The 14,498-nt window shown below is 50.1% G+C and overlaps 2 protein-coding genes across 3 annotated transcripts in view; one reads left to right on the top strand and one right to left on the bottom strand.

Annotated features, from left to right (window-relative positions):
- LOC140392332 (uncharacterized) overlaps positions 1-8,413 on the bottom strand; it is a 59,950-nt gene extending 51,537 nt beyond the window's left edge. Inside the window, exon 1 of the mRNA XM_072477643.1 lies at positions 8,298-8,413. The gene's annotated coding sequence lies outside the window, so the exon portion shown is untranslated. The remainder of the gene's footprint in view (positions 1-8,297) is intronic.
- Positions 8,414-10,428: 2,015 nt separating this feature from the next.
- cenps (centromere protein S) overlaps positions 10,429-14,498 on the top strand; it is a 68,442-nt gene continuing 64,372 nt past the window's right edge. Inside the window, exons 1-2 of one of the 2 annotated variants that reach the window (XM_072477871.1) lie at positions 10,429-10,572; positions 12,676-12,799. In XM_072477871.1, coding sequence (XP_072333972.1) covers positions 10,534-10,572; positions 12,676-12,799 — 163 coding nt within the window. In that variant the 5' untranslated portion in view covers positions 10,429-10,533. Of the gene's footprint in view, positions 10,573-12,424; positions 12,600-12,675; positions 12,800-14,498 lie in introns of those variants that run through there. The other variant, XM_072477870.1, reaches the window with a different exon arrangement.

The following is a 14,498-nucleotide window of genomic DNA, read 5'->3' as shown; positions in this document are numbered from 1 at the left end:
ATGGTTCCAAGTCAGGATGGTGAGTGGCGTGGAGGGGAACCTGCAGGTGGTGGTGTCCCTAGGTACCTGCTGTCCTTGTCCTTCTAGGTGGTAAAGGTCACCGATTTGGAAGGTGCAGCCTTGGTGAGTTCTTACAGTGCATCTTGCAGATGGTACGCACTACTGCCACTGTGCATCAGTGGTGAAGGGAGTGAATATTTAAGGTGATGGATGGAGTGTTAGTCAAGCTGGCTGCTTTGTCCTGAATGTTTTTGAGCTTCTTGACTGTTGGAGCTGCATTCATCCAAGCAAGTGGAGAGTGGGATTAGCTAGAAGATTCAGCCCTTAGTCATGTAAATTCCCAGACAGTGACTGGGGAAATACTCTCCAAGATGTCGCAACATGGGTAAGAATGAAGAGGCCAGGGACAGTAGGGAAATGAGTTCGAAAGGCCCACCATAAAAGGAAGAGAGATGAGGTGTTCATTCTGCTTATGGACTAGATAATAAAACCAATTTTCTGTCTTGGGAACAAGCAATTTTACAACAGTTTACTGCCATCCAAACATTGCAGCCTTAACACAGGGTGTAGAAAAATAAAGACTTGCATTTATTCAGCACCTTTCTCATGAACTCAGGATGTGCCAAAAGGCTTTAAAGCCAATATAGTAAGGTTAGGTGGTGTTACTGGGTTACTGGGATAGGGTGGAAGTGTGGGTTTAAGGGCCAGTGCAGACTTGATAGGCCAAATGGCCTCCTTCTGTACTGTAAATTCCATGATTCTATGATTCCATCATACTCCTGACAAGTGCCTTCTAACATTAATATCACAAGTAATTTCCAGCCATTTACATAGAGATGGATATAGACGATCATAAACATTAGTTTTCCAGCCAAGAAATACTGAGCAAAGCCAATAACTTCTCTCAACAATTTCCTTGTGCTTATAGCCATTTTAATTCTGATTTTCATATTTTGCGTTGCGTCCACTGAGAGAGTCATTGATGATTTGTGTAACGTTTCTGTCCTACTTTAAAAAAAAAATTTAGCGTAACCAATTCATTTTTTCCAATTAAGGGGCAATTTAGCGCGGCCAATCAACCTACCCTGCACATCTTTGGGTTGTGGGGGTGAGACCCACGCAGACACAGGGAGAATGTGCAAACTCCACACGGCAATGACCCAGAGCCGGGATCGAACCTGGGACCTCGGCGCCGTGAGGCAGCAGTGCTATTCACTGCGCCACCGTGCTGCCCCCATATATTGTTATAAGGATGAACAATACTGTTATATGTGGAAAGAGGCTCCTACACCAGCAGGACTTAGCACACCCTGAACATTTTGACATGTGTTCACTTGAGAGAGGCATTCTTGCAAACAATACTGTCAGGTCTGACCCAATTTCTTCCATTCTGGTGACCCAGTGTTATCTGATCAATTATCAGAATTGGCATCACGGCTAGCATTGAGAAATAGGCTTTGCTATTTCTCATGAGGTGGGTAATACTGAACGGAACAAATTACTACAATTAAATTGGCAACGTTGATTCTAGGTTGGAAAGGCGCAATTAGGATCAGATACTGAGGGTAATTCTCTGAAAATGAGGCACTTAATTATTTTCACTTCACATTAATTGAAGGATTCAGTAGGGTTAGCAAGTACTTTCAAATTGACTTTATGGTGCCCATTAGATTTTGGGATCACTCATTTCTCATGTCCTCTCAAATCACAAGCAAGAAAATTATTTTCAAAGATTCTGCATAAAACCAGAGGTGGTAAAACGGGAATGGTGGCCTTACGATCGAAATTAAAGATAGTATTCGATCCAAGGAAGAAGCTTACAAATTGGCCAACATAAAAAAATCAACAGGTCTGAGGATTGGGAGCTGTTTAGAATTCAGCAAAGAAGTACTAAGGGATTGATTAAGAAGGGAAAATAGAGTATGAGAGTAAGCTTGCAGGGACCTTAAAAATTGACTGTAAAAGTTTCTATAGGTACGCGAAGAGAAAAAGATTGGTGAAGACAAATGTAGGTCCCTTAGAGTCAGAAATGGGGATGCGTAGAATGGGGGACAAAGAAATGGCTGAGCAACTAAATACTCATCTTCCAGGATTTAAAAAAAAATTTAGAGTACCCAATTAATTTTTTTTCCAATTAAAGGCCAATTTAGCATGGCCAGTCCACCTACCTTACACATATCTTTGGGTTGTGGGAGTGGGACCCACGCAGACATGGGGAGAATATGCAAACTCCACACGGACAGTGACCCGGGTTGGGATCGAACCAGGGTCCTCGGAGCTGTAACGCAGCAGTGCTAACCACTGCGCCACCACAACCCAAAGATGTGCAGAGGAGTAGGTGGATTGGCCACGCTAAATTGCCCCTTCATTGGAAAAAATTTTTAAAAGGGAGGGAGAGAGAAAAAAACGGGGAATTATAGATCAGTAAGCCTGATGTCGGTAGTGAGGAAAATCCTAGAATCCATTATCAAAAATGTTATAGCAGAGCACTTAGGTAACAGTGGCAGGATCGGACAGAGTCAGCATGGATTTATGAAGAGGAAATCATGCTGGACAAATCTACTGGAATTCTTCCAAGGTGTAACCAGTAGAGTTGACGTGGGGTAGCCAGTGGATGTGGTATATTTGGACTTTTAGAAGGCTTTTAATAAAGACCCGCATAAGAGATTAGCGTGTAACATTAAAGCACATGGGATTAGGAATATTGAGTTGGATAGAAAACTGTTTGGCACACAGGACTCAAAGAGTAGGAATTAATAGCTCTTTTTCCAGATGATAGGCAGTGACTAGTGGGGTGCCGCAGGGATCGGTGCTAGGACCCCAGCTAGTCACACTACATATTAATGATTTAGATGAGGGAACAAAATGCAATATGTAAAATGTAATCTGACGGCAGGGTGGCGCAGGGTTAGCACTGCTGCCTCACAGCACCAGGGACCCGGGTTCAATTCCAGCCTTGGGTCACTGTCTGTGTGGAGTTTGTCCTTTGAAAATGAAATGAAAATCACTTATTGTCACAAGTAGGCTTCAAATGAAGTTACTGTGAAAAGCCCCTAGTCGCCACATTCCGGCACCTGTTCGGGGAGGCTGGTACGGGAATTGAACCGTGCTGCTGGTCTGCCTTGGTCTGCTTTCAAAGCCAGCGATTTAACCCGGTGCTAAACCAGCCCCTTTCTCCCTGTGTCTGCATGAATTTCCTCTGGGTGCTCCGGTTTCCTCCCACAGTCCAAAGATGTGCAGGTTAGGTGGATTGGCCATGCTAAATTGCCCCTTAGTGTGCAGGAATGTACAGTTTAGGTGGGGTTATGGGGATAGGGCGGAGGAATGGCCTAGGTGGGGAGCTCATTCAGTGGCTCGGTGCAGACTCTATGGACTGGATGGCCTCTGGCTACACTGTAAGGATTCTAGGAATCTATGATTCTATGAATATCTCCAAATTTGCAGATGACACCACGTTGGGTGGGAGGGTGAGCTGTGAGGAGGATGTAGAGATCCTTCAGTGTGATTTGGACAAGTTGAGTGAGTGGGTAAATGAATGGTGAATGCAGTATAATTTAGATAAATGTGAAGTTATCCACTTTGGTCGCAAAGAGAGAAGGCAGATTATTATCTGAATGGCCATAAATTAAGATGGGGGGGATGTTGTCTACTGTTTTTGTTTTTTAGGTGTTTTGTGTGTGTCGGCCCGCCCGGTTGTTTAAGAAATGTTAATGTGTTGGACTGTGAAAATTACAAATACTTCCATAAAATATTTTCTAAAAAAAATAATAAATTAGGACGGGGAATGGGCAACAAGACCTGGGTGGCCCCGTACACCAGTCACTGAAGGTAAGCATGCAGGTGCAGCAGGTGGCGAAGATGGTAAATCCTTGCGAGAGGATTGGAGTACAGGAGCAGGGATGTCCCACTGCAATTATACAGGGCCTTGGTGAGGCCACACCTGGAATATTGTGTGCAGTTTTGGTCTCCTTATCTGAGGAAGGATGTGCAGCGAAGATTTTCCAGAATGATTCCTGGGATGGACGTATGAGGCAAGGTTCAGTTGGTTCGGATTGTATTCGCTGGAGTTCAGAAGAATTAAGGGGATCTCATAGAAGCCTATAAAATTCTAACAGGACTGGACAGGGTGGATGCAGGAAGGATGTTCCTGATGGTGGGGGTGTCCAGAACCAGGGGTCACAGTCTGAGGATACGGAGTAGGCCATTTAGGACAGAAATGTGGAGTAATTTCTTCCTCCAGAGAGTAGTGAGCCTGTGGAATTCAACATGACAGGAAGCAGTTGAGGTGAAAACATTGTATGTTTTCAAGAATCAGTTAGCTATAGCTCTTGGGGCGAAGGGGTTCAAATGATATGTGGGGAAAGCGGGATTAGGCTATGGAGTTGGATGATCAGCCATGATCATAATGAATGTCGGAACGGGCTCGAAGGGCCGAATGGCCTCCTCCTGCTCCTATTTTCTATGTTTCAGCACAGAATCAGAAGTCTGCTCCATCAATTCTGCACCAGTGCTATTCTCGGAATGAACTACCTATCCTAATCCCAATCTATCCGTGCCTTTAATGTTCCTTTTTTTCAAGCAATATGTAATTAACTTGTCAAATAATGAATGGACCTTGCCTCAACAACAGCCTGTGCAGAGATTTTCACATTCAATGTTTCTGTTTCAAAGGCCTATCCGGGAGACCACCCCAGAAGTAATTCCGCAATGAAGCACTTACATGGAAATATAGAAAATAGGGGCAGGGAGGGGGGGGGCCATTTCGTCCTTCGAGTCTGCTGCCCCATTCATTTAAAAAAAAAAATTTAAAGAGTACCTAATTAATTTTTCCTTTCCGGGGCAATTTAGCGTGGCCAATCCACCTACTCTGCACATCTTTTTGGGTTGTGGGGGCGAAACCCACGCAAACACGGGAAGAATGTGCAAACTCCACACTGACAGTGACCCAGAGCCGGGATCGAACCTGGGACCTCGGCGCCGTGAGGCAACAGGGCTAACCCACTGCTCCACCGTGCGCTGCACCATTCATTATGGTCGTGGCTGCTCATCCAACTCAATAGATTGTTCTCACCCCCCCCCCCTCCCTGCCATATCCTTTGACCACTTTTGCCTCGAGTGCTATATTTAACTGAAAACATACAATGTTTTGGCCTCAACTGCTTTCCCTGGTAGCAAATTCCACCCACTCAGCACTCTGTGGGTGAAGAGATTTCTCCTCATCTCTGTCCTAAATGGTCTACTCTATATTCTCAGACTGTCACCCTGGCTCTGGGCTCCCCCCCCACCAGGAGAATTCTTCCTGCATCTACCTTGTCCAGCCCTCTTAGAGTTTTATAGACTCTATGAGATTCCCATCATTCTTCTGACCTCCTGCAATTATAATCCTAACCAACTCAATCTCTCTGCGTAGGTCAGTCCTACCATCCCAGGAATCCGTCTGGTAAATTTTCGCTGCACTCCCTCCATAGCAAGAACATCCTTCCTCAGATAAGCAGACCAAGGGCATGATTTAACAGAAATATTTCTAAGTGCCATTTTGGCGCAATTGGCGGAGTGATTCTCGGCAGCCGTGTTGGGGAGATCGCAGCCTGTATTTAACGGTACTTAGTGCTGGAAATGAGCCTCCACGAGCTTCTCATCACCACTGGCTATCTCACCTTATGATTCGCCAGACTCGCGCCTCAATGTCTCACCGCTAACAAGGGGGAGCTGCTTTTAAACGCTCCCTTACCTCTCACTCCCAGTCAACATACAAGCATGGCAGCGCGTGGACATGCTCCTCGCTTTGGGGATGCTGACCTGGCCAGACTCCTCGACGCTGTGGATGTGAGATGGGGAACCCTGTTCCCCCGCGGGGGTCAGAGGACCAGCAGCAGGGTCACCAATACTGCCTGGGAGGCAGCGGAAGTGGTCGTCAGTGCGGGCAGCATGACCAGTGTGGTAGTCACCACTGTTGTATTATATTGTATATATGGGTATTATGGTAAGGCCCCTGTACTACAGGTACGGGGGTAGATCTTTGCCTGCTGGCTCCGCCCAGGAGGCGGAGTATAAATGTGTGTGCTCTCCGAACAGCAGCTGTTTCGTAAGCTGCTGTAGGAGGCCACACATCTCTGTGTAATAAAGCCTCGATTACATTCTACTCTCGTCTCGTGGATCAACCAGGAGGACCACAGCCCAGTGTAGGGAGAAGATCAACGACCTCCACCCAGCTGCAAGCTATGTTATCACCTCTCTCCTGGCATCAGTTCTGCCTGCCTCCTCTCAAATTCCCCCACCCCCAAATCACTGCCTGACACCTCACATCGCCCGCACATCCGATCTTCATGTTTGCTCCTCAGAATCCACTGGCACCCACCAGCTCAACCATGCTCGCCATATTTGGGCGTGATCCGGAACTCACCATTGGGAGTGGGCCGATTAGATAGCAAACTGATTTGCACCCGGCGCGAATCTCGATTTTGGCCTTTCCCACTATTTAATCGTCATGCCCAGATCCGCACCGTGCGCAACACGGTGGCTAAACCTCGGCCCAAAACTGCGCACAATATTCCAGGTGTGGTCTCACCAAGGCCCTGTATAATTGCAGCAAGACATCCCTACTCGAATCCTCCCACTTTGAAGGCCAACATACCATTTGCCTTCTTTACCGCCTGCTGTACCAACATGCTGCTTACTGCTATCAATCAGAATCCACAGTATTTTGCTTTGATTTCTGCTGATTGATAGCTTACCTTGTGTCTGCCTGTCAGTTTAAAATAATTTACCCCTTTCTACACTGTTACAAGGATCTCTATGCGACCTCACTCTCTGGCCTCCTTTCAAGGATGAAGAGTTTGAAATTTTCATCCTTTCCTCATTACTCAGTTCTGTGGCACCTTGTGTGTTAATCAAAATCCAGAAAATTACTGGAAAAGCAATGGATCTTCATCAGAATATGAAAGAGAAAGTGAGGCTTGTGCTTTTGACCCTTCATTTACCTATTTTCCTCTTTCAGGTGTTGACGCGTCTGCTGTGTATTTGCAGAATTTTCAGTTTCAATCCAAATTTCTCGTATTATTTATTTTCATTTCCAATTTTCAGGTTTTTCTCTTAGGATCTAAGGTGCGTTGCAAATTCTGCCAACGGTAAGGCTTTTAACAGGAAAGCAGAAATTGGCAGCGGACAAAATACTTTTCGTGTTGTGATAAAATTGGGACAAGAAATTAACCTCTTAGCTGTGGCCAACTGAAATGATTGAATCATTTAATCAGTCACCTCCCTAAACCCATTCATGTTTATACAGCACATTCCTGTTAAGTCCATCATCCCCAATCCAGTGTCTACCATCCCCAATCCAGTGTCTACCATCCCCAATCCAGTGCCTCCTTCTGCACTGTACAAATTCTATGGTTCTATGGAATTCTAAGTGTTAAGCATTCATGAATTTCTGACCATTGAAGATTGGATGTACATGAGGCAATACTGTACAACAGTTCCACTACCCTGCTCAAATGTGACAATCTGTGTTAGTGTTGATCAATTCAAATGCAAATTAGACTAGATTTATTTCAGAAAATAAAGCGTACAGTTTACGAGTAACTTGAGACTTGACTCCTGGTCTTCAAAGCTCTCCATTATTCCAATGTTTCTTGTGTCATGTCTGGATGTGATGTAGACTAACTGATAGAGATTTGATTTGATGGCAACGATTAATAACTAAATTAATGATTAAGCTCAAATATCATTTCTATGAGACTACCAGGATTGTGGCTACCAAAAGGAATCTTTGTCGTTTTTGGTTCCGCAGTTCCCAAGCTAAAAACAGGATGTTCATAAAGGTCCCGCGCAAATTCAAACATAAATAACCCATGCCTGATAGAAACAAACTCTGTGAATGAGATACAAAAGCATAATTCTTGAAGTTTTACGGTAACACGATTTAAATTTCTAGGCTTCAATCTAACTACCAGTTTATGTGAAAAAATGTTCAATCCGATTTGTTGAAAAACATGGTCCAGCTGTTTTCGAATCATTCCATGGACTTTAAATGTTATTAATCATGCTTTTATTTATTGTTTAAAGCTTGCTCCTATCGTGTGCAAATCCAAAGTTATTGAAGTTTAAAGTTGCACGAGGACTTTACAAACACCCTGTGTACAATGAAACAAATATGGTAACACCGAACAACATTTGTACCCAGTCGGTGGTATCAAACTCTCCGAATGGTAGCATCTTAACATATCTTGATTGTTACATTCTTACAGTAAGTGGTAACCACCGTGGGGGGGAACTCGGATAAGAAATGCAGTACTTACTTGGCGTTTAAAACGCTGATGCGCAGGGGTGAGTTTGGATATCCCAGATGTTGCCTTAATTAATTCCACAAGTATCAAGATCAGGACAACTGTTATTGTTGATTTTCTTTCGGGACACGGCATGATTTGGAAGATCTGTGTGAACAGGCACTGCTACAGAAACTTGATTAGCTGGCCTGGGTGTAGATCTGCAATTTGCTGATAAAAGCACAATGTGTTTTCCTGCAAGTGAAAAGGGAAGTCAAAGCCATCTACTGCTGAGATCTAACCTTTGCAGCCCTTCACAGCGTGCATCATTCTTCTGCCATTCCAACTTGTCTTTTTTTAAATCACAATTTAATGGTCACTGTGAGTTCAACTTTGTTTAAAATATTGAAACATAACAGTGCAGTTCCTGTTCTTGTCATTAAATAATAAATTTGCTCAAGTATTTTTTTCAAAGGAGACCTCAAGAGGAACTTGCTTGTGACAAAATTGCTAAGGAAAGCAGATTTTGGTTTTGCAGTTTTGTGTGCAGTTCCGTCTCGCATTGTGTGTTTGGAAAAATCACTGAATACCTGCATGCAACAGGTGCAATGAGGGAATAACAAAAAGGGGGAATAAAGACTTCTATTCACACAGCTCTTGAGATGACCTCAAGACGCCCCATGGCCCCAAAGTATTTTACAACCAATTGAGTACCCTTTTGAGGTGTAAATGTAGGAAACCAATTTGCTCAAAGCCAAGCTCCTACAATATAGGAAATTATTTGGAGATATAAGAAAATGGACTGTCGACGAATAATTGTCTCATCTTTCTCCCCGGCTGCATTTGGGCGGCACGGTGGTACAGTGGTTAGCACTGTTGCTTCACAGCGCCAGGGTCTCAGGTTCGATTCCCAGCTCGTGTCACTGTCTGTGCAGAGTCTGCACTTTCTCCCTGTGTCTGCGTGGGTTTCCTCCGGGTGCTCCGGTTTCCTCCCACAAGTCCCCAAAGACGTGGGGCTGGATTCTCCACAGCCCTGCGCCGAAATCGCATTTGGCGTGGGGGGCAGAAAATCCAATTTCACGCCGAAATCAGGCCCGACGACTCTCCGGGACCTGAGAATCAGCGTATTCACGGAGTACGCCACGCGGCTGGGGGACCATTGCCAAAAGTCCGCTCAGCGATCCTCCGCTCCAGACCAGCCGAGTTCTCGACGGCATGGTTCTAACCGATTGCCTTCAGACCGCAGCCGCCCTGGTGTGGGGGGGGGGGTTGGATCGGGCACCGGGGGCCTTATGGCTGGCCGGCGGACAGATTGGCGTGGTCGGATCGTCGGGCGCGCGGCCGATCGGGGGCCTCCATTCTTCAGCTGCCTCCGCGGTCCGAGTCCACCATGGCGCTCGCCGCTGGAGGTCTGCGCATGCGCAGACTCAAAACCAGATGTGCGGGGGACCATATCTGCAGCTAAAGCTGCGTGAATCACTCTGGGTCCCTGCTAGCCCCCTGCAGGTGAGTGAATTGGCTTATCTTTTTTATAGGAAACTCCGTAGTGAAATGCCAGTGTTTTTACGCCGGCATGGGGACATAGTCCCATTTTGGGAGAAGGCCCCGCCGTCTCAACCTTGTCCCTTTGCCTGAGGTGTGGTGACCCTCAGGTTAAATTGCCACCAGTCAGAGCAGCCTATGGTCGGGAACTGTGGTGACTTTCATTTCATTTTCAGTTGAGGATTAGAAGGCTAAAATGGAAGTAATTAGCTTCTGAATCCATTGAATAATGACAATGCCATTCGTCCCATCGAGTCTGCACCGACGCTCTGAAAGAGCACCCTACTTAGACCTACTCCACCACCCTATCCCCATAGCCCCACCTAACCTGCACACCTTTGGACTGTGGATACAGCGAAGCTTCTAGAATAAATAGAAAGGCCAAGGGAGTCTATGAATGAAAATTGCCTGGAAACATAAAGGGTAGTGAAATGTTTTTCCAAGGATACTTTAGTAGTAAGAAGATATCAAGACAGGGTTGGCAAGAGATCTGTATTAAATTTAATAATAAGTTATTCACACGTCTACAATATATAATTCTGAAAGTTAGTGAATGTGGTTTGTGTTCAGCAGCCTCAGACACTGATCTGTGATGTGCAGTGAGTTGGGTCTGAGCGGTTTCGAGTTACAATCGCGGGTCCGGGATGTCCGCGGTGAGATTCCATAGGAGCCGCTTGGCGGGAACAGCGGAGCGGCTCGAGCGCTTCACCCGGAGCCCGGGGAGGGGATGGCGGCGGAGGCCGAGGCCGAGGCTGCGCTCTCGCAGGTATCCAGTCAGGAGGAAGAATCTGGCTGATGTTTCTCACCTCCCCCCCTCTGCCCCCCCCCCACCCCCCCTCTGCCCCCCCCCCACCCCCCCCTCTGCCCCCCCCCCACCCCCCCTCTGCCCCCCCCCACCCCCCCCTCTGCCCCACCCCCCCCTCTGCCCCCCCCCCCCTCTGCCCCCCCCACCCCCCCCTCTGCCCCCCCCACCCCCCCCCTCTGCCCCCCCCACCCCCCCTCTGCCCCCCACCCCCCCCTGCCCCCCCACCCCCCCCTCTACCCCCCACCCCCCCCTCTGCCCCCCACCCCCCCCTCTGCCCCCCCACCCCCCCCTCTGCCCCCCCACCCCCCCCCCCTGCCCCCCCACCCCCCCCTCTGCCCCCCCCACCCCCCCCTCTGCCCCCCCCACCCCCCCCTCTGCCCCCCCCACCCCCCCCTCTGCCCCCCCCACCCCCCCCCTCTGCCCCCCCACCCCCCCCCTCTGCCCCCCCACCCCCCCCTCTGCCCCCCCACCCCCCCCCCTCTGCCCCCCCACCCCCCCCCTCTGCCCCCCCACCCCCCCCTCTGCCCCCCCAACCCCCCCTCTGCCCCCCCAACCCCCCCTCTGCCCCCCCAACCCCCCCTCTGCCCCCCCAACCCCCCCTCTGCCCCCCACACCCCCCTCTGCCCCCCCCCTCTGCCCCCCACCCGCCCCCCCACCCCCCCTCTGTCCCCCCCACCCCCCTCTGTCCCCCCCACCCCCCTCTGTCCCCCCCACCCCCCTCTGTCGTCCCCCACCCCCCTCTGTCGTCCCCCACCCCCCTCTGTCGTCCCCCACCCCCCTCTGTCGTCCCCCACCCCCCTCTGTCGTCCCCCACCCCCCTCTGTCGTCCCCCACCCCCCTCTGTCGTCCCCCACCCCCCTCTGTCGTCCCCCACCCCCCTCTGTCGTCCCCCACCCCCCTCTGTCGTCCCCCACCCCCCTCTGTCGTCCCCCACCCCCCTCTGTCGTCCCCCACCCCCATCTGTCGTCCCCCACCCCCCCTGTCGTCCCCCACCCCCCCCTGTCGTCCCCCACCCCCCCCTGTCGTCCCCCCTCTGTCCCCCCCCCACCCCCCTCTGTCCCCCCCCCACCCCCCTCTGTCCCCCCCCCACCCCCCTCTGTCCCCCCCCCACCCCCCTCTGTCCCCCCCCCACCCCCCTCTGTCCCCCCCCCACCCCCCTCTGTCCCCCCCCCCACTCCCCTCTGTCCCCCCCCCCACTCCCCTCTGTCCCCCCCCCCACTCCCCTCTGTCCCCCCCCCACTCCCCTCTGTCCCCCCCCTCTGTCCCCCCTGTCCCCCCCCTCTGTCCCCCCTGTCCCCCCCCTCTGTCCCCCCTGTCCCCCCCCTCTGTCCCCCCCCACCCCCCTCTGTCTCCCCCCCCACCCCCCTCTGTCCCCCCCACCCCCCTCTGTCCCCCCCCACCCCCCTCTGTCCCCCCCCACCCCCCTCTGTCCCCCCCCCCACCCCCCTCTGTCCCCCCCCCCACCCCCCTCTGTCCCCCCCCCACCCCCGTCTGTCCCCCCCCCCACCCCCGTCTGTCGTCCCCCCACCCCCTCTGTCCCCCCCCACCCCCCTCTGTCCCCCCCCACCCCCCTCTGTCCCCCCCCCACCCCCCTCTGTCCCCCCCCCCCACCCCCCTCTGTCCCCCCCCCCACCCCCCTCTGTCCCCCCTCTTCCCCCTTGAGTAGGGTGCTCTTTGTTAGGGCCGGTGCAGACTAGATGGGCCGAATGGCCTCCTTCTGCACTGTAAATTCTATGATTGCTCAGAGCAGCAAGCTTTTTCTTGATGTATGTCCATGAACCTTTGTGGAAAGCCTGTCCATTAAAATCTGCATCTCAGCCACTACCATTATGTGATTTCACCCTCTGGCAGCTTGGCACCTGTAGTATCCTATCCTTTGCCCTAGTTCCTGTGCCTGGAGTGTCTTCATGTACCAATTCTGTCCTCCCTGTCCCAGCTTGCTTTTATTTCTAGGCCAGTACATCTTAATTTCTTTTTCTGTTCTGCTGGTAAGTTTGCAACCTGGATGCCAGATTTGAAAGCGCCTGAGAAGATTAAATCCTGAGAATATTTTGTCTCTGGCAGAGGCTTCGTGCTGCTGTTCACTACACAGTTGGACATCTTTGCCAGGAGGTTGGGGAAGATAAAAAGATAGAATTCAGTAAACAGACCATTGCTGCCATAGCAGAAACCGCCTTCAGACAATGTGGTATGTACCTTCCCGTTAAAATGTTAATTGTGACATTTGCTCTTCCATGCGCTGGAGGCAATACTGTATTTCCTCTGATATTCATTTTCTCTTTTTATCCTCCTTATGTTGCACATCATATTTTTGCTGAGGAGAACGTTGTTGTCACGTGTACCGAGGTACAGTGAAAAGTATTTTTCTGCGAGCAGCTCAACAGATCATTAAGTACGTGAAAAGAAAAGGAAATAAAAGAAAATACATAATAGGGCAACACATCAAATACAATGTAACCACATAAGCACTGGCATCGGATGAAGCATACAGGGGTGTAGTGTCAATGAGGTCAGTCCATAAGAGGGTTGTTTAGGAGTCTGGTAACAGCGGGGGAGAAGCTGTTTTTGAGTCTGTTCGTGCGTGTTCTCAGACTTCTGTCTCTCCTGTCCGATGGAAGAAGTTGGAAGAGTGAGTAAGCCGGGTGGGAGGGGTCTTTGATTATGCTGCCCGCTTTCCCCAGGCAGCGAGTGGTGTAGATGGGGTCAATGGATGGGAGGCAGGTTCGTGTGATGGACTGGGCGGTGTTCACGACTCTCTGAAGTTTCTTGCGGTCCTGGGCCGAGCAGTTGCCGTACCAGGCTGTGATGCAGCCAGATAGGATGCTTTCTATGGTGCGTCTGTAAAAGTTAGTAAGAGTTAATGTGGACATGCCAAATCTCCTTAGTTTCCTGAGGATGTATAGGCGCTGTTGTGCTTTCTTGGTCGTAGTGTCGCCGTGGGTGGACCAGGACAGATTTTTGGTGATGTGCACCCCAAGGAATTTGAAACTGCTAACCATCTCCACCTCGGCCCCGTTGATGCTGACAGGGGTGTGTACAGTACTTTGCTTCCTGAAGTCAATGACTAGCTCTTTAGTTTTGTTGGCATTGAGGGAGAGATTGTTGTCGCTGCACCACTCCACTAGGTTCTCTATCTCTCTCCTGTATTCTGACTCGTCGTTATTTGAGATCCGGCCCACTATGGTCGTATCGTCAGCAAACTTGTAGATGGAGTTGGAACCAAATTTTGCCACGCAGTCGTGTGTGTACAGGGAGTAGAGTAGGGGGCTAAGTACGCAGCCTTGCGGGGCCCCGGTATTGACTATTGTGGAGGAGGTGTTGTTGTTTATTCTTACTGATTGTGGTCTGTGGGTCAGAAAGTCGAGAATCCAGTTGCAGAGTGAGGAGCCAAGTCCTAGGTTTTGGAGCTTTGATATGAGCTTGGCTGGGATTGTGGTGTTGAAGGTGGAATTGTGGTCTATAAATAGGAGTCTGATGTAGGAGTCCTGATGCTCTAGGGATGAGTGTAGTGCCAGGGAAATGGCATCTGCTGTGGACCGGTTGCGGCAGTATGCGAATTATACCAGTGGGTACCGCAGTGGATCAAGGCATTCTGGGAGTATGGAGGTGATGCGCTTCATGACCAACCTCTCGAAGCACTTCATTACGACTGAAGTCAGGGCCACCGGACGGTAGTCATTGAGGCATGTTGCCTGGTTCTTCTTTACCGGTATGATGGTGGTCTTCTTGAAGCAGGTGGGGACCTCGGAGTGGAGTAGGGACAGGTTAAAGATGAGTCCGTGAACACATCTGCCAGCTGGTCTGTGCAGGCTCTGAGTGCACGACCAGGGGTCCCGTCCGGGCACGTCGCCTTCCGAGGGTTCACTTTCAGGAAGGCCGATCTGACT

Source organism: Scyliorhinus torazame, chromosome 16 (assembly GCF_047496885.1).
Source record: "Scyliorhinus torazame isolate Kashiwa2021f chromosome 16, sScyTor2.1, whole genome shotgun sequence".
Lineage (NCBI taxonomy): Eukaryota > Metazoa > Chordata > Chondrichthyes > Carcharhiniformes > Scyliorhinidae > Scyliorhinus > Scyliorhinus torazame.
Note: the sequence above shows the minus strand (reverse complement) of the source record. Positions and strands in the feature narration are given on the sequence as shown.